The 27,359-nt window shown below is 37.8% G+C and overlaps 1 protein-coding gene across 3 annotated transcripts in view; it reads right to left on the bottom strand.

Annotated features, from left to right (window-relative positions):
• The window catches only part of LOC121951493 (guanine nucleotide exchange factor VAV3-like), a 77,378-nt gene that overhangs the window by 16,375 nt on the left and 33,644 nt on the right, over positions 1 to 27,359 (bottom strand). For all 3 annotated transcript variants that reach the window (XM_088085777.1, XM_088085778.1, XM_042497828.2), the window contains 13 exons: positions 26,880 to 26,948; positions 25,373 to 25,459; positions 22,813 to 22,898; positions 21,141 to 21,273; positions 17,720 to 17,829; positions 14,572 to 14,673; positions 14,049 to 14,140; positions 12,839 to 12,861; positions 11,881 to 11,905; positions 9,052 to 9,182; positions 5,714 to 5,779; positions 5,432 to 5,466; positions 5,165 to 5,281 (listed from right to left, as the gene is read on the bottom strand). In XM_088085777.1, the coding sequence (XP_087941903.1) occupies positions 5,165 to 5,281; positions 5,432 to 5,466; positions 5,714 to 5,779; positions 9,052 to 9,182; positions 11,881 to 11,905; positions 12,839 to 12,861; positions 14,049 to 14,140; positions 14,572 to 14,673; positions 17,720 to 17,829; positions 21,141 to 21,273; positions 22,813 to 22,898; positions 25,373 to 25,459; positions 26,880 to 26,948 (1,076 nt within the window). The remainder of the gene's footprint in view (positions 1 to 5,164; positions 5,282 to 5,431; positions 5,467 to 5,713; positions 5,780 to 9,051; positions 9,183 to 11,880; positions 11,906 to 12,838; positions 12,862 to 14,048; positions 14,141 to 14,571; positions 14,674 to 17,719; positions 17,830 to 21,140; positions 21,274 to 22,812; positions 22,899 to 25,372; positions 25,460 to 26,879; positions 26,949 to 27,359) is intronic.

Raw genomic sequence — 27,359 nt, 5'->3', positions numbered from 1 at the left:
ATCAACTATACATGCTTCCACATCAATCCAGTCACTATGGTGAAAGTGTCACGAAGGTCTGTTTAAGCTGACTGCTGGTTACAACGCTGAGCTGAGCCAAGCAACTCTGTTTGACAAGAACACCTTGTTTTTTTTCCTGCAGTGGATATCAGATCCAGTTCACTCATATCACACAATAATAGAAGAATATAAGGATTTCCCAGTCTTAGTCTGTAAGATGTCTTTATTCTGTATGTGTCTACCTGTGACCCTTCATTACAGGTAATGCTTTAAAGTTGTTAACAGCTATACAAAACAGTGGTTTTCCTTTTTCAATTATTTCATTTTAGATCTTTTTAGAGACATTAAGAGCTAAAAGTATCAAGTAATTAACAAGAAAAGCAACGCGTCAGAAAAAAACATAATTAAAAGTATTTCCCTCTTTGTTTCTCCCTTTCATGCTGTCTGAATGCAAGCTTTGTAAACTCTGCAGGGATAATGCATTGTTTTGTGTGGAAACAAACAAAGTATTCAACTTTAAAATAATGCAATTAAAGAAAGAACTATTACAGTTTTAAAAAAAATCCCTCAAGAACGAACAAGAAAGAAGTTCCTAAAATCAACATTTTTTTTTATTTATGTAAAATAACTAATTTTTTTATGAATTAAGTTAATTAAGTTTTTTGTTTTTTTTGCCAAACATTTGAGAAACAGCTTTTGTTCTACTTAGAGGTGATTGGCTGATGAGCATAAGGAAATGATACAAAAGATGCTCTTACAGACGGAAAAAGCAAAATGCAAAAACAAAGCAAAATGTTTTGATTGAATTCTTTTTTCATTTTGTTTTTTGTTGTGTGATGTTTCTGGAGCTGTCACCACCATTTATAATGAGCCTTTTTTCCACAACAAACATTTAAACGAACAGCAGAAAAAGCACATCAGTAATTAATGACAATAACAATAACTTTGGTGCATTTAAGTGTATCAGTAAGCCTTGTCAGTGAGCCAGCATACACATCTGAATCCCGAAAAGCTTAATGGAATGCAGCCCTTATTAATATTAATGACACCTGTGGTGTTCCTGCTGACAAGTCAAAACGTCTGCTGTGAAAAAGGCAGTTTTTCTTATTTTGCTTTGCATTTCTGTGTTTTATCTCAATTTGCCAACAAGCACTCCCATCCTTGAATACGCCGCATGAAGTGCTTACTCAATCCAAGATAGAAACATGTTTCACAATCAGCTGTTAAATATACCATACAGTACTTGAGATGGTATGCTATAGGCTTACTTAAATAAATAAGTGATTAAATAATCATATGTTATGTGAGAATCATAGTTCAGGCTACAGTAAGGCTGTCCAACCTTGAAAACACACATTCTGTAGGCTCCAGTGGGGATGTGCTGTCAAGACAATTGCAGGCGCTGTGCTGTATACAGCATGGCCTCCATATGGTGATGTGCTAGTTCCATGTGGAGATAGATCCACATTGTAAATCTCCTAATGCAGCGTATAACGGATGAGAAGAGTACTGTGTGATCAAGTTGCAAATTTGCAGATGCATTATGAATATACGGAGAGCAATACATTATTTATGTGTGTGTTGAGTTATATGGTGCATACGGTAACACACGGAGACAGATGAGAAACTTCACTTCCTCCTATAGGCTCTCGAGTCTGCACACAAACATGATTCAACACACACACACACACATACACAGACTGTATTGTTTGACACTCGACAGTTGCAGTTGATTAGTAGCAGCTCTCTGTATAAAGCTCCATTATCGCAAACGGCCATCCTGATAATGATCTTAAGCAGTGAGACAGGCAATTAGGATTGGAGCGTTCAGAAACTGGCCCTGTACATCAAAGCTTTGAATGAGGGAACGGTATGAGTCCACCAAACCAAATGGGCTGGAATGGTGTGTCACTGGCTAAATAGTCTTAACATCCAAACACTATTTCAGAGTGCACCCTCAATCGTTATAATCTCCCGCAGCCGTCATGCCAGGTCAGGAGGACGCGATGGTCCTTTTTTTTTAACGACTGAACAAGCTTTGATGTAGCCTGAAAGATATTCGCTGGTTAAATGGCCAGTGTTGTATTTCAAAAGAGGGATACCGAGGCACTCAACTTGCAGATAAAGCAGCCATTTATTGGAGCCTAAAGGGATAGATGCTTTATCTACAATTCGAGTGTGCTGCTAGCCTTCTTTTGAAATGCATTTCTAAGAGTGATAGCCAAAGAGCAGCAAAAGTATGATGCAAAGCTATCGGGTTGTCTTTGAATATGTGTCTGAGCAGAGGACTCAGACAATGGGTAGATGGTAAAATAGATCATCCAATGCCACCTCTCGCCGACGCCGCATTCAGCTAAGATGTGCATGGACAGGAAGGCCATGAACGGCAACAATGTTAAGGTATGACGCGGTTCAAACTCTTCCCCACTGTCACAGGGAGGACGAACACCCAAATTCGACTAACATTTTCTCATATACCATCAGTATCAAACCATGCTAATATGGATACTTTTAATACTTCTAAAAATCTTTTTAGTCGGGCTTTTATGTTGTGTCTTACTATTAAAACTTTATGGTTTATACTTATTCTATTTTCCATCATTTTTTTTAAGATTCCTTTTTGCTTATATCATATATTGCTCTTGTTTTTGTTTCTTCAGTCACACTGTAAAGTACTTTGAATTGCATTTGATTTGTTTGAAAGGTGCTACATAAATAAAATGTCATTGATTGACCATGCCTAAAAGTAGCAGCATGTATTTATAGATACAATATTCAAACTTTAGTGAGAGCTGTTGTAAAATGTTAGCAACCTGATGGGCAATAAGCAGATACTGATATGTGCAGCTCTTGAGGTCATATAAATTCAAATTGACAACCCCATTTTTAATTAGCTATCATGATGAGCTGACGTTATGGCAAATATAACATCCTGCTGGAGGCTTCATATGACCAAGTAACATTTGTTAAATGCAATAAAAACTGCAGGTATGCTGTCAGTTCTTTTAAATCAAGGCTGAAGTTGTTTCTGATTGCCTTTGCTTAGTATTAACTCAAATATTTATTCACTTCTTGCACTGCACCATAACTTTTTTCTTGTATTTTATACTTATCTTAGTCTTGTTTTTATTCTAGCTCTTTAATTATGTTTCTTATTGTATTTACATTTTCTTTGATAATGTGTATCTTTTGCACTGTCTTTAAGTTCATGATGTTTAATGTTAGGCACTTTAAATTCCCTTGTTGCCAATATGTGCTATATAAATAAACTGGCCTTGCTTTGTTAAGCACAATCGCACTTGAACATTGATCATGATTGTAATCAGCACAATTGCGAACCACGATTACCATAGTAACTTCAGGTGCCTACATTTGCTGACTTGTTGTTCTACGCCTTTTTAAAACAAATTCAAATGTAATTTCTAAAGCTAAAACTTTTACAACTGAGAAACATAAATGAGCAACATTCAGAGTCCGGACCAAGACTTCCAACTCGCAGCTCTAACTTTGATCCTGAGGGCAAACATTGGGGTGGCTTAGAAAAAGTGGCGGCGGCTAACAGTGCTAGCTGTTCTAACGCTTCTAACTGCATGAACAGTGCAAACCACATAGTTAGTGCTGAGAGTTAACAGTGTTAATCTGGGGGGTATGCCTAATGGAAACTCAATTTTCCACACTCACATGAGATGGTATTCAGGTGATTTGAAAAAGCCATATCTCTCAAAACTGCAATAAAAAACCCTTCATTCAAGAGGTGTAACTGCATCATGTAACTTGGAAACTTGGAATCTGATTTTCCTCTGTTAAATTGTGGACTATCATTTCCCAAAAATCCCTCAAATGTGGCTGCTCCCAGGTATAAGGGACTTGCCTTTCCATTACTGCTCACATAAAGGCCAGTGCGGTGGCTGCAAAAGAAATAAACCTGCTAATGTTTTAAACATCCGTCGCCAAGCTTGATGTCCCATAACACGACACAGTCATCTCACAATTGTGTTTTATCGACACTTCAAAAATATCGCTATATCTATATAAGTTTTGCCCAAATCTGTAATGGAAACCTGCCTAGCGGTAACTGCTATATGAGCGCAGTGCAGAACATAGGCAATTAGCTAGCCTGTGTTACATGAAGAGAGGGACTAATCAAGCCCCCAGGAACTGCGTCAGACCAAAGCCAAAGCCAGTTTAACATAGTAGTCAGATATAAAATTAAAAATCATAATTACATTGCGAAATCATTGGATACTTTTTTTTTAGCATCACAAATCCATGACTTGTTTCACTGTCAGAATTTGATTCATTTGGTTCGATAACATTTTGAAAGTGTAGAAGAGAATCATTTTATCCTCATTCAAGTTAGCTGAGCGCTAAACCAGAATCCTGTAGAAGCCTGTAAGTCTCTAGTACACTTGGGCCAGAGGATGCAAAAAATCTGGGCTGTTTCTACTTTCATAGGAATAAAAAGGGTCTTACGACAGAGGTAGAGGTAATGTGACATCAAAGCAACAGCAAATATCTGTTTGCTGCTTTATTAATGTTCAAACATCTTCAAGAACCTTTAAGACAAACAACAACGGTCCGCAATCCATTAATGTTTACTGAATGAAATACGATGGCATCTAATGCAGGGTTTGGTAGTGTGCAGTCTAAAAGCTCTAAGATATATATCTCAAAACTTGGGCAAAACTATTTGCTTTATATGACTCAACAATGAATGAGAAAATGTATTTTAGTTCAATTTTTGTAAAACAGCCCTTTGAACTTAAATCTGCTCCTCACCATCTCCATTTTAGACTCAACTGTGATTCATCAGACCAGGCAAACTTTTTTCAACTCTTCATGATTGTGTAGTCGCCATAACTTTTTGTTTTTCATTGGCATGAATGAAACTCAGCATGACCTCCTTCTGCTGCAGCACATCCACTTTTAACATTTGATGAGCTGCTTGTTTCCAGATAACGCACCGGTGTTGTGCGGAGCTATTATTTGCATGTGGGCATTTTGTTTGCCTGAATGATTCTTGCCACTCGCCTCTCACAATAAGGTGTTTTTGCCCACGAGACTGCCGCTGACTGCATGTGTTTTGTTTATACCACCAATTTTAAAGTGAGTGAAAATTGTAGGCAAGTCAGTATGGAAATAAATGAAAAAACATGTCACTTACTTTATACTGATGGCGTATTCGGTGCACTCTTTGCTCCTGTGTCGAACCAGATAGGTGCTGTTTCCTCGGTCCAGAAGCTCCACCTCAGCCTGGTATCTCTCCATCGGCCCTGCAAACCTGAACCACCCATGAACAACTACTGCACTTACACTGCTATCAATCATTCTGAACATGAGGATGAAAACGGTCAATACAATCAATAAAATAGAGTAAGAATGATTTGTGGTTATTGTTAGCAATCTGGAGTCATTTGTTTGCATTGCTTACCAGAGCTGGGCAGAGTAATCGACAGGTTTTGGAACCTGGCGTGGAAAACAATTGTGGTTATTTTGTGTTTTAATGGAGTCGATGCAGAGGGGTGGAGGTCATTTGTGGTAATGTGATATTCAAGCCACATCTAATGGCTAAAATCACTCTTCTACAGCAAAAAAGTGCAATAGAAAAGCACTACATTTCTTTGCCAAGACATCAATAGTAGCCATTATCCACTGACTGCATTGTAATCACACTAAATGTGTCTTATTGATTACGAAAAATATGCACACTTACACATGGGCAAGGCCTCACAGCATCACTTGGAAAGAAGCCAATCTTGCTTGTCGCCAGGATTTTTCCCTGCAATGGCAACTGGCTGTTAATCGCATTATATTTGTCTGGGAGCGACTACACCTCTCTCTGTCTCCCTCTCTCTTTCTCTCTCTCTTCCTTTCCTCTTCCCCTCCCACACTCGCTTCAATAAATCCTCAGCAATTAGCACACAACAAGCAGTGCATCTAATTTGCAGCCCAAGTTAATTATGGTTCAAACTCTGCCGGCAGTTAGATTTGTACTGCATCAAAACAAGAGCCTCGTTTAACACTAAATAATGGATCTTATTCTGGTCTTTGAATATCCAAACAGCGTGAGCTCTGTGGCTTGCACTAAAGACTAACAATTGCATTTGAGCTAACCCGCCTCTAGCACAACACAAGTTTTATATGAAAATCATTAATTCTTTCAACAAACATTGTGTAGACAGACTTTTTTCTGCAACTAAATAAACCACTTTGTTTACACAGATTACTTAATTCTATAAAGACTTGCTCCTACACAGAAGTTTATTCCATAACATTCATTCTCTATTATGTACATTATCTGGTAGACAGTAATATCAACATTAAGTTAATTTCAGTTTCCAGTTCTGAGTTTGCGGTCAATTTGAAGTCCATTGAGTCAATCTGAGAAGACAGTGAGTGTTGAGGGCATGTGGAGCTCCTCATTCAGCTTCCTGCCCTGTTTATGCTTTCCTCCTCACTCCTCTTTATTAGAGTATGAAATGCTTTTTGGGACCGTGCAAGCCCCGGCAGTAACTAGATTGGAAAGCGAATCTTTACCCATCTCTATGATTCATTCTGTGTAATAACATTTCATCAAAGGTTTTTTGAGAGCCCCTCTCTATTTGTTATGCCTTCGATAAGCGTATGATAAAGATTAAACTTATTACTCTGTTGGCATAAACAGGCAGCAGCCAAAGGATCAAATGAAATTACAGTGATTGATTGTATTGTTCTGCCAGTGGGATGGGGGATAATTGCCTCCTGGGTAACAGGGGATATGAATTCTCAATGTTCTGTAATTCCATCCTCTGGCGCCACTGGGGACGCTGAAGATTAAAGGTACCCTGTGGAGCTTTCATTGTAAACAAACTGGGTTTTCTTTAGATTCTGTGTTTCCCTCCAAAACACATTGTGTGCCACTGTAAGACCCAACAAACTTGTTGAAAACAGTTGCAGAGCCTTTTTTGCTTGCTTTGTTAAACTTGTATTGTTTATAAGGGACCTCTATTAATTTATGCTTTTTATATTTTGTGTTACAATGAAGAATTTTCATTTTAAATCTGGCCAGAGTGGTTCAAAATAATGAGGTAAATGTATGTAGAAGCAACCCCTCTGAACACTTTTAAAAGTTTTTCTACCATGGCAGTATGATGTCATAATGTGCTATGGATTTCTATATAGAGAAACCTTGTAATGAGTCCTAAAACCCAGAAATCCGTATTAGCAACTCAAAGTCAACTGGTTTTCTGAATGTTTTTTGGGGGGTAGAACCCTTAAATAGGTCTGTGGTTCACAATTACATAAAAGACTTTAATGTTTTGTTTCATGACAAAAAATACCTTCGGAAATGCCCCATACGCAAACTTTGACGCATTTATGTTTCCTAAAAAAGACGGTTGCTAAAAAGTGGATAAAAGAGACTACAGAATGTCGTCACGCCAAACTGTGTAGCCTAGCATTAGCTTTTTACTTCTGGTGACTGCATTCAGGCTTAAAAAATCCTGAAAGTGGTGTTCATTTGTGAAAATTATTTTGCTGAAGAAAACATGTAAGTATCATAAAACAGGCTGTTTGACGAGGGAACCAGGTTGATGTTCACTTCCAGGTTGACTTACAGAAAAACATCAACCCTCTAACACTGGGGCCACTGGAAACATGGAAGAAACTGAAACACCGATCATTCAAATAAACAGACACTAAAATGGAGAGTCTCAGACAGAGGGTGAATACAGGTGTTCCAGCACAGACAGTATAAGAAAAATCAAGTTTATTTTGAACCCTAAAGCATGTAAACATGTTCTGGTAGAAACCTTAGATAGTATGAACCAGAAAATGAGCATAATAGGTCATCTTTATATGAGATTTATTACTGCATTCTACATTTTTCAGCCCATACTGCCACCAGCTGTTGATATGCATTACCACCTCCTGGTGGGTTTTTTTCCCTTTTTTTGGAAGAAATGTAAATCTTAAAAAATATGTATAATTTCATACATCTGCAAACAGACTTAATGTAATGCGACGTTTTGGTGGATAGCTACAAGTGCCGTTGTTGTAGTATCATTATGCACGGAACAGGAATAAACACAAATGTGCATTATCTTTTAATTCCTTTAATTATCCCCCTCCCAGCAAGCGTGGTTACCATGGCAGCAAACAATGCAGTGCCATCAGGTCTGCAGCATGACATTCTGCTAGCCCTTCTATCGGCTTACAAGAAGTCTCCTGGCATTCATGTCCTCACCCTCCACCTTGTGCTCTGTCACAACAGAGAGAAACACGGAGCATAGGAAATCGGGCTGAGCGCCAACTCCCAGCCGTGCCGTTGGCAAAGACTGCAGTCTGATTGGAGCAGCACCAACAGCAGGATGAGGCTTTAATGCCGCCGTAAAGCAGAGTGAGAAACAGCTAGGGAGGCTGCCGAAAGACCCCAGATAAATCGCCCATCCTTTCAAAAATAGATAAGGTCAAATGCTGTCAACCTTTGGCTGACCTCGTGAGATGGTTGCTAAATGTGCCTGTACATGAGGTTGTGCACCAACCATTAAAACATCCTCCAGAGGCTCCAGTGTCTGCTGTTTTATTGTCTCACTGTGACACTCAATTAATCAGCTGAAGCCGCTAATTGGTTAGATCATCTGATGGAGGCTGTGATTCAATCCGAGGAGTGAAAGAACAGACAAATACCTATTTCTAATGTAACTGGGGTTCATAAAGTTCTTCGACTGATATTTCTAATTACTCTGATGTCATAATAATATCATATTTATGGCTCACCTGACAGCACACACAATGTGATAAAACGATATCATTTGTGATTTATAAACAATAATGCCCAAAGGGAGATAAATTGTTGATGTCATCCCATTCATATGTTATTTTTTAAAGCTTTTCCAGATAACGAGACACCCAGCAGGAAAGAGAGAAGAGGTGACACGCAGCACGGATTCAAACCCATGACACTGCAAAGACTTTGCTTGCACGCAGCTAACCCAGTGAGCCGTAACATGTTATTTTTTCATAGAGTCACAGATGTTGAGATAAAACGAGGATGAGCTAAGTGACACGCACCTGCCACCAGGAGCTGTGCAGGTCTGCAAACATCAGTTCAATGACATCCCCCGCATGAATGCTTAGTGGGGGCCCGCACTGGGGACAGGGGCTGCCACTGTAGTCTCTGATCACAACCATCCTGGGTAAACCTAGCAGACAGGGAATACAAACACAGTCATACTCATACTTTAAAACATTTATCTGAGAGGCTTATCCAGAGGAACATACAACAGGTGCAAGAGTAGCAATAACCACGTGTAGCCTCATTACTTTTAGGTAATAGATCAAAAATACTGCAACCATGAGACGCTTTTTGAAAATGACAAAGGAAGAAGGCACAGGTGATGTTTTTCTTTTCTTTTTTTTTTAAGAGAGAGGGCATTTGAGAGAAAGAGCTATTTTTGCTCAGGCTATGACTAAACTGGAAAAATCGGATTCCAAGTATTCTAGTAGACTTGTAGAATTACACTGTATGCTAATATTTACTTCAACTGATATTGTGATGCCTATTCTTTTCCATAACTATGCACTGATAGTATACATGTAAAACACTTGTGGCTTTGGCATTTTCTGTGTGCAGGGTATAGAATAAATTAATGAAACAATTATTTTCATTTTGGTGACATGCATCACGATAACCAAAAAAGGAATAGCCTGAAGCCCAAGGCTAATTTTTGTGTATCCTATATCAAACAAGAGAACCTAAAATAACAGCAAAACCAAAGAAAGAAATTGAACAAAAAAAAACATTTCAACCAAGAACTCAAAGAGTATTTTGAGTTGTAAACAATAGTTTTAGAATGTTTTTTCACATGTGCAGTAAACACACATACACATGTATCCAATGTGAAAAGTATTGACAGAAAAATTAAAATAAATTTAGTGCAGATTCACCAAACGCTCTTAACCATTCTAATCTGCTCTTCCCAGGTGTGCTTAATGATGAATCTCACTTGATCATTAGTGACCTATTAGCACAGGTAATGCACCCTAGACACTATAAGGGCAGGGGTTGTGTCATGTGCAAAGACTTTTCAAATAAAATAAAATTGGCAGATAGTATATTTTTAGCCCACAAATTTTAATGTGCCTTGCTTCCTCTTGTTGCATAACAATTTGTGAAGAGTGAAAACGAGATGTTTTTTTCTCTTAAACTATTAACGGTGCTCTGAAACATTGTAAAAAATAAAGAAAATAAGAACAAATTGTGAATATAAACAAAAATAAGATAACATTTGTAAATCGCTTTTTGCATGAGGCCCATTGTTAGTTTATGCACTCAGTAAAAAACTGTAAGTCAGAGACTTCTTACTCTAATTAGAGCTAACTGCAGCTACGGCCTACATACACAAGGATATGTTCTGATGCATTATCTGTTTTCATTTGCTTTGTTTTGTTTGGTTTTTTTACTTCTTCATACTGACAACAGCAAACTATGGTGTGCTGATGCACTCTGGAGTACACTTCTGTACTATTGCAGTAATGTGAGGTTGGAAAAAACAAGATTTCTGGCTGCTGTTAAGTTGCTCTTAAAATGTTTTTTTCCATGCTCTGAGCACGATAAACAAAATTTTTCCATCACAACTGCTTTGTGTTGGGTTGACAGCACAAATCTCAGAGGCGGATATGTCAAAACATGGGCAAATAAAACCAAAACTATCTGCATGACTAGATATCACTGGGGGTGGATGCATTTTTTTTTGTTTTGTTTGTTTGTCTGCTTCAATAATTATTATAAGAATAATTATTTCTTGCAATAATCGTGCATATAAATCAAACTGTATGCAACTGTCATCATCCCAAATGTTGCAGCACAATCGCTCTTCAACGTGTGCATAAATGTGGACGTCCTGACAGTCAATTTGATTGGGCTTGGTATAAACCATCAAAATGGCACCATCCCTAAAAAGCAGTGATTTACTCTCACAGAAAATTAATCTCTTTGATTCCTGTACAATGCAGCTCCAATCTTTCCTCAGCGTGGCAGACAAACACAGCCACAAGCATCCGGCTAAGGCTAAGACTAAACACCCCTGCCAACTTTAAAGACACAGCCACTTACTCTCCACAGACTCACACATCTAGCCCCCTCAGACACACCAGCCACAGCTCCCCTGCAAACCAGCCCGGGGAGACTATTAGCTGACGGTGACCTCAAATGAATGGAATATCTCACATTCATGTTTTTAATAAGAACAATAAGCACGGCTGTCTTTTTCATAAAGCCCCTTATGGAAATTGATTTATCATAAAGGCACAGCTCAGCGGTTGAGGCCACGGCATATAGACTGCTAGAAGTGCTTTTCTGCCAGCATTTCTCTCGCCATAGTCCTCATAATGATTCCACCCACTCCAATTCATCTCAATGCCATCTTGGATTTAGGCATCACAGCATGCGGTGAGAAAAGGGATTTTTTTTTTTGTGCATTGGTTAAGGGATCTTTCTGCATCCTATTATTCATTGGTTATTCTTACTCAAATCTATTTGTCAAAAGGAAACTGTTGAAACCTTCTTTGAACCCTGTATGTGAGCAGGAGAGATTCATGTCAGTGCATTTCTAAGAAAAACATTTCAGGGTTTTTTTAGGGCAACAAAAAAAAAAAAAAAGGAGTTGAGTAATATTTGATCAAAAATGAGAAGGGCGGGGGGTTTGATAACATCTGAGGGTTAGCTTTAAACCACCATCTATCTCCTCCAGGTCTCTCTCTGGCCTCTGACTAACCGTCTTCTTTTCATCCTGCCCATGTTTGTTTTGTTACAGGAGAGAGATGAAAGCAGCTTAAGAGGTACCACGTAAAGCCCTTAGCAGGTTCACAAAAGTGGTGAAGTGGTCGTGCCATACTGACCTGGGTCTGGTGGTGTTGTGCTTTCCTGTGGATGGAGAGAGAAAGTACGTGAGACAGAGGAAAACAAAGGAAACAAGGAAGGAAGACAGATTTACAGAGAAAGAAAAAGAACACAGGATCAGCCTGACCTGAAGAATGAGTCATACTAAATACAATCATCTGTGAATGTTGCAATGTTGTTTAAATGTGGTCTAACCATTTTTAAAGTGCAAGACAGACATCAAGAGTAAATTTTAGGAACTGTATTTCTTAGCATTTTGTCTTTTGGGGGATTTTAAAAGAAAAAATCATAAATACTGGATCTTTTTATCCTTTTGTCCACAACACACCTAGAGAGAGTTTCCACGTTTTAGATTTGTTGTTACAAGTAGCACAAACAGACATGTCTTGGAGGCAAACTTGAACTTTTTGCATTTGTTGCAAAGTGATTCATTTTCTCCATCTAGCGTTTTAAAAGTAAAAGCCTTCATCAGTTTCTGACAAGTGATATATGGAGCTTTCACATGAATAAGAATACATGTGCTTTTAAATAGTGTTGGGTGTGGCAGCGCTGTAATTCCACTACTTTTGGCGCTGACTGGACATATAAATAACTACTTTCTCAAATCAATAATGCAATTAAATTACTGATATTTATATTTACATAGGTCTATTACTCATGACTTTGGTCTTGATCCTAACAGTAAATTGCAGCATATTCCCTGAAATTGTTCAGTGCAAGGTGGACTATTGCATACAATAATTTATGTTCCATTATCCATTACATTTAAAGACATGTAAGCAATGCACCACCAGAAAATAAATAATGTCCATCCCACAGCGCAGCAGTAGGAGATCTGATTGGCCAGCTGTTGACAGGAGTAGAGCTAATCTTGTGAATATTATCTTTTGTGCTGTGTTGTGCCTCACTTATAATGTTGGTGTCTTAGCCAAAGAAGAGAAACGGTGCAGGTCTTACCTTGGGTTTCGGCTTGGCAGAATCTGCAGTCGGGTGAGAGACAGACACAGTGAGAGGAATACGATATGAGCGTGTGGTGGCTTTCTGACATACAACCTCAACTGTCAACCCCTGCTGGCCCTCATCACGCCTCAGAATGCATAAAGACCACAGCGCTTCTGCTGAGAAGGCTTGTCAAAGGCCCGAGCTGCCTTTAACTGTCTGTGTATTCAGAGAGGGTAATGTACCTGGACTGCAGCCTCGGACCAGTGACAAAGAGCTAAGGCTTCACTCGGGAGTAAGATGCAACATCTGCTGAATATCTTAAGGACATAATTTACCTTCAACTGCTAAAACACCATGTGTGATATGCTGTCTTTTGAATTTATTTAACCATTTAAAATCTGGACACCAGTTTTCTTTTGCTGCATTCAAATTTGATTTCTCTTCAAAACAAAGCTTAAACAGCAATGAGCAACTTGGCAAGGGATGTTCTGCAAATCGTAAGAAATTAGGAAAAGGTGGCAAGAAAATGACCTGAAAATTAAAATAAATGTAATTAAAGATTCAAGACAGAGAGAGAGAAATTATTAGAAGTTAATAATAATTTTAAAAAAGTTCATCATTATATCATTGTTATTATTATTATAGTTATTATTATTACTATACTATGCAATCTATAGCTTTATTTTTTATTTTAGTTTAATTTTTTTACCTTTTAATTTTCTTGTTTTTGCTTAGTTTCACATAATTTGCTTGTAACTCATAGCCAATTTGCTCAGGTTTCATAGGGTTAAGGAGAAAATAAAGGTGTGTTTAAAGGGAAATATAAGCCTAAGGGTAGCACAGATGACATCATTCAGAAAGATTAATCTTTTGGGGACCATAAATATTTCTAACGAATATACCTGCTGTAAGATATTTTATGTACAAGGTTGGCAATCTGGTACGAGTGTCGTGTTGGAGGAACTCATGGAGAGCCAAAAATGCAACAAAGTCCTCCTTTAGGGAGCACAAATATGCTCGGTAAATTTCATGGAAATCTGCCTTTTAAATTTTGATATTTTGTGAGTTTAAGTAGAAGTTGTGGCCTGATGGTGGCGCTAGAAGAAAAGGTCACCAAAAACATGTTCTCTGAGGGACATAAATATACACAGCAAATATTATGGAAATGACACCATTGGTTTTCACGATAAGCTGTTAAGGACAAAGGTTTGGGCTTCCATCTCACCTGTTCTCCCACAGACTCCCAGTCGACCCAGACACTCCTTATGAGCCCCGAGCCCACATTTCTGACAGAGATAACCCTGGTTAAAGATGCCCCTGGACACAATAAACCACAGGATATATTTCATGCATAACAGCGTCCTTAAGAGAAATACCTTGACATTTTGAATTTTCTGGCTTCTGTCACAGTCTCGAGATAAGAAAAATGACACAGGAAAATGTCCTTCAGCTTTCCCAAACCATAAAACTGATTCTGTTTGCTGAAAAACTGAAACAGCTAACAGTCTAGTTATTTCAATTAAACCCAGCGCTAATGAGCCATTTTCAGTTAATTTTAGAGAATTGCTCGAGGAAAACTGACTGAAAACTGAAATGTAAAAAGTCATGGTGTTCCTTTCATTCCATCAATAACAAAAAAGATTTGAAAGTGTAATTTTCAAAGAACAGTGAGTCCCATGTCGAAACCTTTACAGAGACTTCATCAGGTTCACATAATAATCCAAAACAGAAGAGTCTGTTCATGTTACCTGAGCAAGAGGTGACAGAAACTACAAGAGGTGATCCTTTCGAAGGTGTGCATCTTGAACTGGTGGGAGTTGTGGTTGGCTTTCTCTGGTCGGATATTTGATCTGAGAAATGATGGAGTAAGAACAAAAACTTGGTTTAATGCAGAAATGAGTCTATGGCTTTGTGATGCTGTATAGGCATATATATATATATATATATATATATATATACATATATATATATATATATATATATATATATATATATATATATATATAGTTTTCAGTGTTTTTCAGGCCAAGACCCTGTACTACATCTTTTGCATAAAATTGAGTTGCATTTCAAATAATTCTCTAATAGTAATTCTCTATGCAGCTGTAGCATGGCTAGGTGCATTAGCCCAGGGTCCCTACAGCTTACAGCAAGTGGAGTCAAGACTTTTTCAAAGTCAGTCAAAACGAAATTTGACACTGATTTCACGATAACTGAAATTTGGGTGAGAGAGGAGGCCCAAATATTTAATTCAACATACAACATGACTTTTGGGTGACAGCAATGCAAGCGTTTGTCTGTGAAATTCTTTATTTTTATTTTTTTAAACTTACCTTTATTATTTTTAGATTTTTACAATACAATTACAGAAAAAAAACATAAAATTGTATCTTTTATGTCTTAGTATTATTGAGAAAAAAAAATAAAATTAATTAAAGTAAAATTAATTGAAGACATTTGAAGGCCAAACAAGGCCTTGTTTTTAGACTAATTAATTCAATACCTTTTAAGACTTTTTAAGGATCCTCAAGGACCCTGTAGCCTCACCCTCAGCACTTCACTTTGGATGGTGGTTTTTGCAGTAAACAGTGTGTCAGAATCTGTTACAAAATTATCCAATGTGGCTAAGAACATCTTTATACTTGTACTGATAATACAGCAAAGTGCTAACATGTTTCAGTGAGTTCACCTCATCATTATGGAAAAGTGCCTCCCGGGGATTTAGTGTTATTTCAAATACTGTGTGACTTCAGATAAAAGCAAGTCCCAATTACTAGCCAGGTGTGGCTACATATTTTGACAAATAAAGACCTGTCTCAGTTAGAAGCTCTGGTTACCAAGCAGTTTATTTTTATAGAAGTTCTTTGGATGTATAAATGTTGGCTACCCGCTGGAGATAATGCTAGTTATCTGCTTAGATCACACTTACAAAAACCGATGTATTTCCGATGTGTTTAAACTTTTGTCAATATGGACATACTACTCATAAGATTAGTAAAATTCCCTTCTTTTCAATCATTCAGTTGATTTTACTGAAACTATAAGCACCAAAGAATACAGTAATAGTAGCACAGTAAATGAGAGACGCAAAAAAGAGGTTTAAATAAATAACTGTATTTGCCTAGCAATATTTTTCTGAAAAAGAAATTAAAAAGTCTCTCCTAAATATAAGTCTGTTGAGTTTAGTGATTAGAGCAAATAAAAGCCCGGGCTATTCATTAAAGTTTGACGGTAGTCACACACAGATTTATTGGTAACAGTTAGCTTAGTTAACTTCTTGGGGCTGAATGCATACCAAAGTTCTCGTGTGTCTCTGTAGTGGGAACAATTTTCTTTTAATCTGCTAAATACACAAAACAGTCTTAATCACTTTGCTAAATAAAACCACTTTGTCATGGCAAACACAATCTGCAATTTGTTTCTTCAAATTGGCCACATTACCCCCCTGCGCATGTGTAGGTGTAAATGAATAGGGCTTGAACCAGCCCAGACAAATTCAATTTTGAGCTGCATGTGTTTAAATTTGAGAGGGGAGACATGAATAGCAGAAGTAGGCAGCCTTTCTGGAATGTGAACAAACACAACTGACACAAAAACGTCTTTTTGCACTGAACACCACCATCCAGGAGCCACTTAAACTGAGTGCTCCCGTAAGCGAGTCCTTCATCAGGAGCCCACATCCTCTTTACAGGTTCAATTTTCTCTTTGTGAATGGACTCCTCCTGCTGTCATTACCCAATACAAACAGGCACACACAAAATCTGGATCTGTGTGTGTGTGTGTGTGTGTGTGTGTGTGTGTGTGTGTGTGTGTGTGTGTGGTGGTGGTGGTGGTGGGGGGGGGTTTGAGCATGTGTCAAGGGCCTGTTGGTCTTGTAGGTTTTAATAGTCATGCATGACAACTTTCAGTTCACGTCGGAGAGAGAAAAGCATTTCAATTGCACATGGATAGATGTACATCTCTACCAGAGCATACATCGGTGACACTTATGACCCTTGTGTCTCAATTCATTATTATTATTATTATTATTTTGATAATTCAGACAGGCCTGGGTGGATAATAACACATTTTTCTATGTATGACTGATTCATTACACATTTTTTCCCCTTATTATTAACTCCTTTATTCACCTTTATCAATATTATAATCTATTTGTCTGAGGGCCACAATTGGCCCCTGGGCCGAACTTTGGACATGCCTGACTTAACAGAAAGTGTTATCCATATATCAGATTTAATCCAGAATACTATAAAAAGTGAAAATTGTATTCAGGAAGGCCATAGTAAATAGTCAGCGTGCATATCAGGAATATTTTCTTTAAACATATCCACCCCAAACAGACAAGCGTTTGTTCAGTCAATCAGAGTGTAACGTCAAAACAACACCATCTACTCCTGAATCAACATAACAAAGGATGCAGACAGGATATCTGCCTGACAAAAACCTCCCACTGTTACAAAATAATACAAAAGATATACCTCCGTAAAGCACTGATTTGAAGAACCATCGAGGCAGGGTGACTTCTTTGTAGTTTTGCAGCTCTTTGGAGCAGTTTACGTGCAGTGTGTGGGTTTGTGTATGTGCGTGCGTGTGCGCGTTATCGTACTGTTGTCAGCAGTGTGTGCTTAATTACAGCAAAGACCTGATCAAACAGCGCACATGAAAGAGTCAACACCTCTGTCGGCCTTGGAATAACATGCATGCAAACAAAGGAAAATAAACACTACACACACACACACACACACACACACACACACACACACACACACACACACACACACACACACACACACATGCATGCACATAGCTGCACATGGTCATTTTTCCCTGTGATGTACACACACACACACACACACACAGGTATTCTGTGTGGTGTTCATGTTTCCGTGTACTTACATGGCCATTTCAAACTGATCCAGCCACTTCTTCTTCAGCTCTCTGGTCTTAAAAAAGAGTTCAAAGCCTGCGTGTCCCTGCTGGTGAGTCACATAGAACCCGTAGCACCACTGTGGAGGTCAGGAGGAAGACAGCAATCAAACTGAATGCATTTTCTCATGAATGCATATGCACATTTGCATATTAATGTGAACAGAGGGGAAACTACCATGGTTACATTTGCACTGTAATGATTAAGTACACTTTAGATGGTGGGTGGCTCAAAAGCTCAGTGTTATTTCACAGCAAGTGCAATCTTAAAACCAGACTGCCTCTCTTTTCAGACTTTGCATGTTTTTCTTTTCATTTGAATCATAAATCTCAGATACTCATGGCAGGTTGTTACATTTTGTTTGTAGATTTAGGTGTAAACATGATACTCTGTACTTGAGGGTTGCATAAATAGGTGCACTGTTTTAAATACCAAATGATGCCTTTAGAGCTAAATCCAGCTAAAGAACTGGATAGGAAAAAAAAACATACCCAAAAAAAACAATTTGCAACTGCAGGTAGTCTGACACACCAACATTAAAGATGCAATGTATAAGATATGGCTCAATTTGAGTTTTTTTTTAGTTTTATGATTTAATTTAGATTTCCATTTAATGTGACAAACATGTTTTTTCACATGATATTCATGTTATTTTGATTCACTCTTGGCACTGTACATCTGAAAACGAGTGCTATTCACATAATTTTTCGAATGATTTTCTAGTATTAACTAGGTCTATATGTATATATGTAGATATTTACATTTATCTATATATGTGTACATAGTGATTTTTGCAATTTCATGTTTCTTTTCTCTAATTATTGCATGTCTAATCCACATTAGCTGTTATCTATCTATGTGTTAGTCTTTATGTATTTATGAATGGGAGCTTACTGGGTGACCTGGTCTATTAGTATTTGCAGGTGGTGTCTGCAATGTTAACTTGTCTGATAAAGAACATCTGGCTTGAAACGTCACCTTGGTGGTAACTACATTAAATATTCATCGGAGCCTAATCTATTGTGGGGATTATATTTTTTCTTCTCTTGTATTATCTCTTGTGAATTAAGGGTTAATTTCAACCAAACCAGAGTTGGTGATTGTTGCAACATTGGAGAGAAGAACGAAATGTTTTTGTTTCTCTTTTTGAATGAAGATTGTTTTATGCCTGGATAGCAAGGCAGTGTAAAATACTACTTTTATTGACATCTTGTAGATTTATTTTGTTTATTTATTGGACTGAAAGAGGTTAGAGAGCTTGTATAGTTAGTTTGGACCAAATGGTAAAATTGACTTTTTAAAAAATTTATTAATTGTAGTTGTGTAGTTGTGTAATTGTAGTTTTTATCATTGTTGTGACTGTATGGGAGCTAAAGTATACAAGAATTTCCCCATAGCGATTTAATAAAGTATCTATTTATCTAAATGAAGCTCGTGCAGAAGTGCTAAAAACTGCAGTTCACTGCAGTTTACTATTAAGACCCAAAGGTATGCATATTTAAGGGTGGGGCAGCTTGAGTAACAGGCCGAGTGTCCTTGGTATCTCCCCTCACTCCTCCACAACGTCAGTCTCTAATATGGCCACTTCTGGCTCCAGAAAACCAAGATGACAATGGCCGGATGCAAAATTCGAGGTTTCAAAACAGCAGTCCACAAACCAATGGGTGATATCACAGTAGCTATGTTCAATATTTATACAGTCTATGGTATGGAGGTGACATGCTGCCCCCCAATCAGATGGAGCACGTAGCCAGGCATGACACATTGCACCTTAAATGCCGTCATCAATCATCACTGGCTTTACTTTCTATGTCTTTGTGCCACAAGGCTCACAGATCAGCCAAGAGAGAGTTGGCTGCTGTTTTTACTGAGAACATCAGGAGAGAAGCAGTTATTAGTTTAACCAGATTTCTGCCCAGAGAGGACTTAAGCTGTGATGATTGTGAGGCAGTCTGCTAATCTGCCTGACAGGAACCAAACATGACGTATGATCTTAATTTTCCAAATACTTTCAAAATTTAGAAACATCATCAAAACTTTGAAGCCACAGTTACAAAAATCCTCAACTGTGGTGTTTCAGAAATTTTCCAAAAATTCTGGGTATAAAATGTTCACACTCTTCAACTGCCGGCCACCAAATATCCACTACCACTGCACCACTTACACGTTAAACTCCTTGCCCGGGCATTTTTGGGAACGATTTTCAATCAATTCCCAAACCTCTCAGTTTGTGCCACCCTAATCTGTTCCAGCTTGTTGTGTCGTATCTAATAATAGGAAAAGTGGTGGGGTTTACCCGTCAGTGATTGGCCAGCCCTGCAAAGTCCTGAGTGTTTTAGAGCTCAGCTGAGTGTTAAATCATTGATGACTGTGTGGGTGCTCAGTGGCACCACATCCACACTCTGAAGTTTCATTTAGCAGAAAATGATATATAGCTATAAGCAGCCTTGGAGGACCGCGCACATTCATCACCTGATATTAGCATCTCGGTCCTTTGGTGTGTGTGTGTGTGTGTGTGTGTGTGTGTGTGTGTTTGTGAGTGTGTGTGCAGGTGGATGACGGTACACAGAATCAGGATGTCTGCGAATATTTGTCTTTTTCTTTGTTTCTGTGTCTTGCTGCAAATTAATTCTCACACGTGTCTGCGTCCTTTTGTGCGGCGAAATGTTGGAAGGTGAACAGAATACAAGATAATGACATATCCGAGCAAAATTACACCATTTGTGTCAGAACAAGATTGTTAATTTAGAAATAATGCTAGAGACAACCAGGAATAATGCCCCCAAACACATCAAGACCATGACCGTACTTGTTAAATACCAATCACTGGCACACACACACACACACACACACACACACACACACACACACACACACACACACACAAATCATGATTGCACAATAGAGTAAATGAGGATGATAATGGAGTCCCTTTGATAAAAACCGCACAACCATCCCATTCTGGCAAGCTGTCAGTTTTCACATTAGCAATCAGCAGCAGAGTGAGAAGACACCATCTGCGGGCATGCATCAACAAGACATCAACAAGTTCCCTCACTACGATACGGCCTGCAAACGTTCCCACGAGGCGAAAAATAGCTCACTGCATAAACTGTGTGGGGTGACTGACCCAACATCAGAAAGAGAGAAAATATCCTTCTCGATTACTCTAATTAGACATTTATTTCCACAATAATGTCTGTAGCCAGACATGTTTAATAGCAACATTTTCATACAGTAGTGTAGTTTATTGGTATGATCTGTAAAATCTAATCAAAATGTGAGGGTAGATACAGATAAAGAGGCAATATTTAATGGGATGTAAAGTGCACAAATACTAATATACGAGGGCAGCATCTGTTCATTATTGTCTTTTTGCAGCCAACTGACCTTTTTACTGTCTCTGTCTGTGGTGGGGTTGTTTGTGATTTTGAAGTAGCTGAGTTCCAGGATGTCCTTCATCTCATAGTTGTCTCCTCGTCTCTTGCACACAATGACAGCCACATCAAATAGAAAGATATGTCTATAAAACAGATGAAAGAGTGTTGTATTAAGTATATATACACACACACACAAATTTGCTCATGAACACTGTTGACCTAGAAAGTAATTATAATATTTATTGGAAAAATAAAATTATTACGCTACAACAAAAAACAACACACCACCGTCCAAAATAACCATTAGCAAATGCAATTATAATCATAGATAAACTTAACAAATTGCCTTTATTATTATTAATACTGCCTCCAGTATTACAGCGTACTGCAGTACTGTGTGTGGTTTGTCCAAGTGGTATTGCTGTAACCTGCTGTTGCTCAGCTGCTACTGTATTGTCTGTTTTATTCCTTTCAAATATATTAAAAAGGCTGTATTTGTCAACTGTTATAGCTTTTGTAAGAGCTCAGTATGTCATAAAAAATGCCATAAGAAATAATATCAATTTAATTTAGTAAAATATATATATCTATGTAACCAGTTTATTTATTCATTTTTATTTCATGTCTCCAATTACTATGCCATATAACTCTTAAAATGTCCTCTGTGAGACATCTGGAGGGTTTGGTCACAGAAGGCGAGTGCTACAGGGATAACGTTTTTCTGTAGGCTGACAAAAGGCCTATGGGATTTTTCCATTGGATTTTGGATTATTGCTTAAAATGAACTCTTATGAACGCTTATGAATTCTGACGCAAAAAGATTACGTTATGCTATTTACAAACTATACCCAGGTGCATGACTTACCCTATCACAGTGAGGCTGTAAAGCTGCATTCGGCACGATGACGCTCTATAGTCTCATTTAGCCACTTCTTAGCAATCGCCTTTTTTAAGACACATTAAAGCCTCAAAATTCATGAGTGGGGTTTTTACAGAAGTATTATAAGTCACAGAACGAATTAAATATATGCATGGGACTCTTATCAACACCCACAATATTTGCACGTAATATCACATGCTATCATAGAGTACACCTATCACTATTGTAATATGACATGGTATTGTTGCCATTATTGCTGTGCATCCCTCTCCCTCTATCTTTCTCTTTCTTTTTTGTCATTATTGTAATTTAATTGTTATTTACGACATCTATTGCATGTCTGTCCGTTCTGGAAGAGGGATCCCTCCTCAGCCGCTCTTCCTGAGGTTTCTTCCATTTTTTCCCCCTATTACAGGGTTTTTTTGGGGGAGTTTTTCCCTAGGCGATGTGAGGGTCTAAGGACGGAGGGATGTCATATACTGTGAGGCCCTGTGAGGCAAACTGTGTTTTGTGATAATGGGCTTTATAAATTAAATTGAATTGAATTAGAACAAAACATGAAAGTCTCTTAAGCATGTTAACCACAAACCTTTTTTCAGGTATCTTTCCAAAAACCCACTGACTTTAAGGTTTAGGACTCATTCCTGGGGAACTCTGTGTTGAGCAGGTGTTTACGGCCCTGCTGTTGACACTTACAATAACTGTGCTGAACAGCTATGTTTCAATAAAGCGACATTTATCAGATATTTAATGTGAATTTTTTTCTTGTCTGCAATCTCTCCGGACAATGAAGTCAAACAACCTGTCCTGTTTCCTCTTGTCAACACTGGAGACCATGCGCACTTCTCCGTCACCTTTTGGTCGACCGTAGCTGCTTAGAGGCTGATTCTGAAAGTAAAATAAGAGGGTGTTAAAATGAATATTAAATACGTATGAATTATGTATGAAATATATGCATTTGAAATAAATGCATTTATAAGTAACTAATCCAAGTCAAAAGCGTAATAGTTTAAAATAATTAAAATATGGTTAAGTGTGTCACTGGGGACACATTTCCAACCATCTTTTACATAATCAGCGTCTCTCAGTGACTAAATATAACCCAGATATCCAACATGACATATTACTGGTTTTCTTATTTTTTTGATACATATCGAGGTATTTCCAGGATAACACCATTCTGGCACCATCAGCTCATCAGTATTGGCAGACTCTTGTTATTACCAATGACATTCACCTCAAGTTGCCAATTCTGTTCAGTCAACACAAGGAGAAGGTCTTCATAACCTGACAAGCTCTCGCTCCCATGATGCCTCCGCTGCTGGTTGCACGTTTTTTTCCACCCTGCTACTGGTTCTGACAACTGATTTCTTCCTTCATTAACTCGTCACATCATGTCCCTGTTTCTCATTACCACATTTTGTGATGGCTTCTCTTGCCTTATGTATGAGCTGTATTCCATATATTTCACCATACATACGGTATGTTTGCGGTATGTTGTGTTCAGCTCGGGAACGCAGTTTACGGTACTGTATTCCACGCTGAAACCCACATTGATAGTGTCTCACAGAAATTTAAAAAAATAAAAAATAAAAAAAGCTCTTTAATTTGATATTTTAATTATGGTAATAATGACACAGCTGCTTCCTCCTTTAACTGGTTTAGGGCTGCAACTAACAATTATTTTAATTATGGGTTAATTTGCTGATTATTTTCTGAATTAATTGTTTTCCATAAAATGTAAGAAACTTACTGAAGCCCTGAGAGGAAAGTGAGGAAAAAAATAAATTCCGTTGATCTATTTTCTGAGGGGGATTTACATTAATTTCTCTTCTGTGTTTATGACAGAAAAAAAGGTGAAATAAAAAAAGTTTTTTCCTGGATAATCTTTTTAAGTTACAATTAAAATTTCCCAGAGCTTGAGGTAATATATTCTGATGTCCTGATTTTGTCTGTCTAGCAGCCTAAAACCTAAGGATATTTATTATCATACATGATAAAGAAAAGGAACAAATCCTCACATTTGAAATGTTGGAACCAGGGAATATTTAGCATTTATGCTTATTTAAAAAAAAAAACAAACAATTAACCAATTATAAAAAGTTGCAAATTAATTTAAACTAATTGATTATTGGTCTAAATATTAATGCTCTAAGCTGGTCTGCCATGTTGTTAGAGGTCCCATACTTTATAATCATATTTCCATGTCTTTTTTTTGTCATTATAAAGCAGGTGTAGGTGCTATATAAATACTGTGAAAATATCAACATTCTTAATCCAGTCAGTATTCAGAAACCTTTGTCTTTAAATGTGTTGTCAGGATTTCTGTAATGTTGTAATGTCACAACTATACTATGTAAAGATAGAAAGTGCCATTACAGTGCTGTTACAGCATAGATGTATTAAGAGAACTGGATACAGCATTCAAGGTGCAGCTCCATTCGTTCCTTTGAAAGTTGCTCTGTAGTGCATTAAGCCAAAAATCTCTTTTTCTGCAGTATGAAATTACCCGAAACTTTTAGGCCCACAAAGCAAGCGCACTGGAGACTAATAGCGGTCAAGCATGGCAGAGTGAGGCTGTGCAGCTACCTTTGACAAGCCTAACAGCTAACATCCGGTTTAGTGCTCTGCTAACTTCTTGCAGACCTTCTAGATTGTCAAAAGGTTACCGGACCAAATTGATAAAATCCTGATAGTGAAATCAGTTTGGCGGGGCTTTGATGATCAAAAAATGAACCACTGATGTACAGACAATGTAAATCTATGGGGAAAAGTCTTTTTGGGCCCCAATGGCATCATGTGATGGACTCTGGAGTCAACCGTCATTCCCTGGCAGTAATGAAAGTGCAGAGCACAGACAGGGAAGATTCACAAACACTTCAGACTGGGCAGACTGGGCTTTTTCTGGAAGGGGCCTTAAAGGGACATGCACTAAAATGGAGCATTTTAGACACACGGTAAATAGAGGTATATTCAACAGTATTTTTCATGAATGCATATTAACATGTTCTGGTAGAACCTTTAAGGTTTTCTCTACCTAAAATTTAAGGTTAATTCTATCTTTATTATACTTAAAAAGAAAAGTCAGAAAAAGTTAAAAAGTTAAATGAAAATTGCAAAAATGCACAGAGCGCCAATATAAACAATGATTAGGCTAATCTATATATCGTCTGCCAAATATGTTAGTTTTCATCTGCGTAAGCCCTTTAAATCTAAGGTAATTTCTTGTATTATTAGCTGATTCCTTCAGATGATACCAAAGCTGAACATCTACAAAAAGGAAACATGACTCTGATATTCTGCACTTGTATAAGAGATACACTAACAGCTGCTGACAGTTGTAGGAAAAGATTTTGGTTTACCAGATTTTCAATAGACCTCTGGTACTGGTCGATCTCCCTTAGTGTCTCATTATCTCTCTTCACCTCATTGACAAACTGAGCCAGGTCCTGAGCAACATAGACACACACAAACACATACAGACACACACATTTTATTGGGTTAGTTCAGTGAGGAGGCGGGAAAATGTCATATATTTGTACATTTTGGGAAATATTATCAAAAACACATTTATTCTCTTGTGAGAGTTAGTCAATACCACTCTTGTATCTTCAATATGAAGCTGGGGCCAGGAGATGTTTGTGCTTTCTTAGCTTATCATCACAAAACTAGAAGTAGAAACCTGTTTTTAGGGACTGTTATTTATTTATCAGAGGAGACAAGTGGCTGAGGTGTGCCTTCTATTTGTTTGTTTGTTTGGTTTGGTTTGGTTTGGTTTTGTAAACTAGACCCTCCCAAAGTCGTCCTTGAGCCTCCCTGAGTGACTGGGGGGAAATGCATGACCATCCCTTCAACATAAATAATGATATCTTTTTGTATAGTCACTCCATATATAGTTATGGGGCCAATGCAATGAGCAAACAGCATGGTAGTGAGAGTTTTCACCACAACAAACAAATACTCCTAAAAAAAAAAAAAAGGATGTCTTGAGGAACCGAAAGAAACTTGAAAATGTGATGATAAATTCGTTTTGACAGTTTCTGGTCATGATAAATGCTGTGATTTGGGTGATTTTTAAAGAAAACATGCCTTTTCAAACCTGCCAGAAGGATTTATGATTCAGAGGGTATTTAAAAACATATTCAAAATGTAATCAATTAAAGTTCTCCCTCCCTGAAGCCATTTAAAATATTCAAGTCCATCCCCAGTGCTTAAAAAATCATTTGACATGCGTCACCCATTTTGCAGCCCCCCCCCACCCCCCTTTATAGATAATCAACAGTCGCTTACACATAATTTTTGGAAGAGATTTAAAAAACAAGATTCACCATTCACCACCACCATTAATAAGTTTCTGCTCTTTATCTTAAGCTAAGATTATCAACTGCAGGTTGTAACTTCAGACATGAGAGAGAGATCAATGACATCTAACTGCTAGCAAAAAAAGCATATAAACATACTTCATGAAATCGCCACCTATTCTTGAAATTGTACATACTAATACACATGTAAATACTAATGTTGTAGGGTGTTGTTTGTGCTTCTGTGAGCTGTTAAAAGTATGACTCAAGCCTTCAAGTTGTCTAAAGCTATGCATTTCCTGTTTTTTTATCCTAAAGTCAACTGTCGATCATGCTGAGGTTCCCTTTCGCACTGGAGCGCTCACTAATGTGATGTAAATGCAAAGTTTTTATCAGTTCACGCCCATTTGTTGCAGAGAAACATGAATGATTTATGACTCTTTTTTTGGTAATGTAATAAAAGTTGATAGTTGAATGGCGGGGACTGTTTCCAGTAAATCAGCCTGCTGTTGGAAACAAGCTGAAATCACAGTGATTACAGACCATTTACCGTAAGCACTGCACTTACTTTCATGGCATCAAGAGCAATCTTCAAGTTGCTCTTGTCAGCAGCATCTTGAGTGTGTTTGACTAGCTCCTGTTAGAGGGGGACAGAAAGGGAAAAAATGTTCACACACAAAACTCACACTCACGCAAAAACACATTTAGCATGAGTAATCAGGTTATGATTTCATAATAAAGACTACTTTTAAATTGATTTTTTGTACTTGAGGAGAGGAGACCAAAATATATGATCAGTAGAAAATTGGTCCAGCCAGCTACAACACAAAAATGCCTCTCACACATTAGTGGATTGTAGTTTGGTCATGAGACTGAAAACTTTGACACAATACCTTAAAAAACACTGATACTGGATAGGAAAAATTGACATTAAGGGCTTAACATTAAAAATTTCTAATGAATTGCAATTTTATAAATATAACAAGGACATAACATGATGAAAGCGCCGGACGAAGAGAGGGAGGAGAGCCAGCATCAGGGCGAGGCT

The sequence above is a fragment of the Plectropomus leopardus genome, chromosome 12 (assembly GCF_026936395.1).
Source record: "Plectropomus leopardus strain MGB_pleo_1.0 chromosome 12, ASM2693639v1, whole genome shotgun sequence".
In the NCBI taxonomy this organism is placed as follows: Eukaryota; Metazoa; Chordata; class Actinopteri; order Perciformes; family Serranidae; genus Plectropomus; species Plectropomus leopardus.
This window is presented reverse-complemented; position numbering and strand designations above follow the sequence as displayed.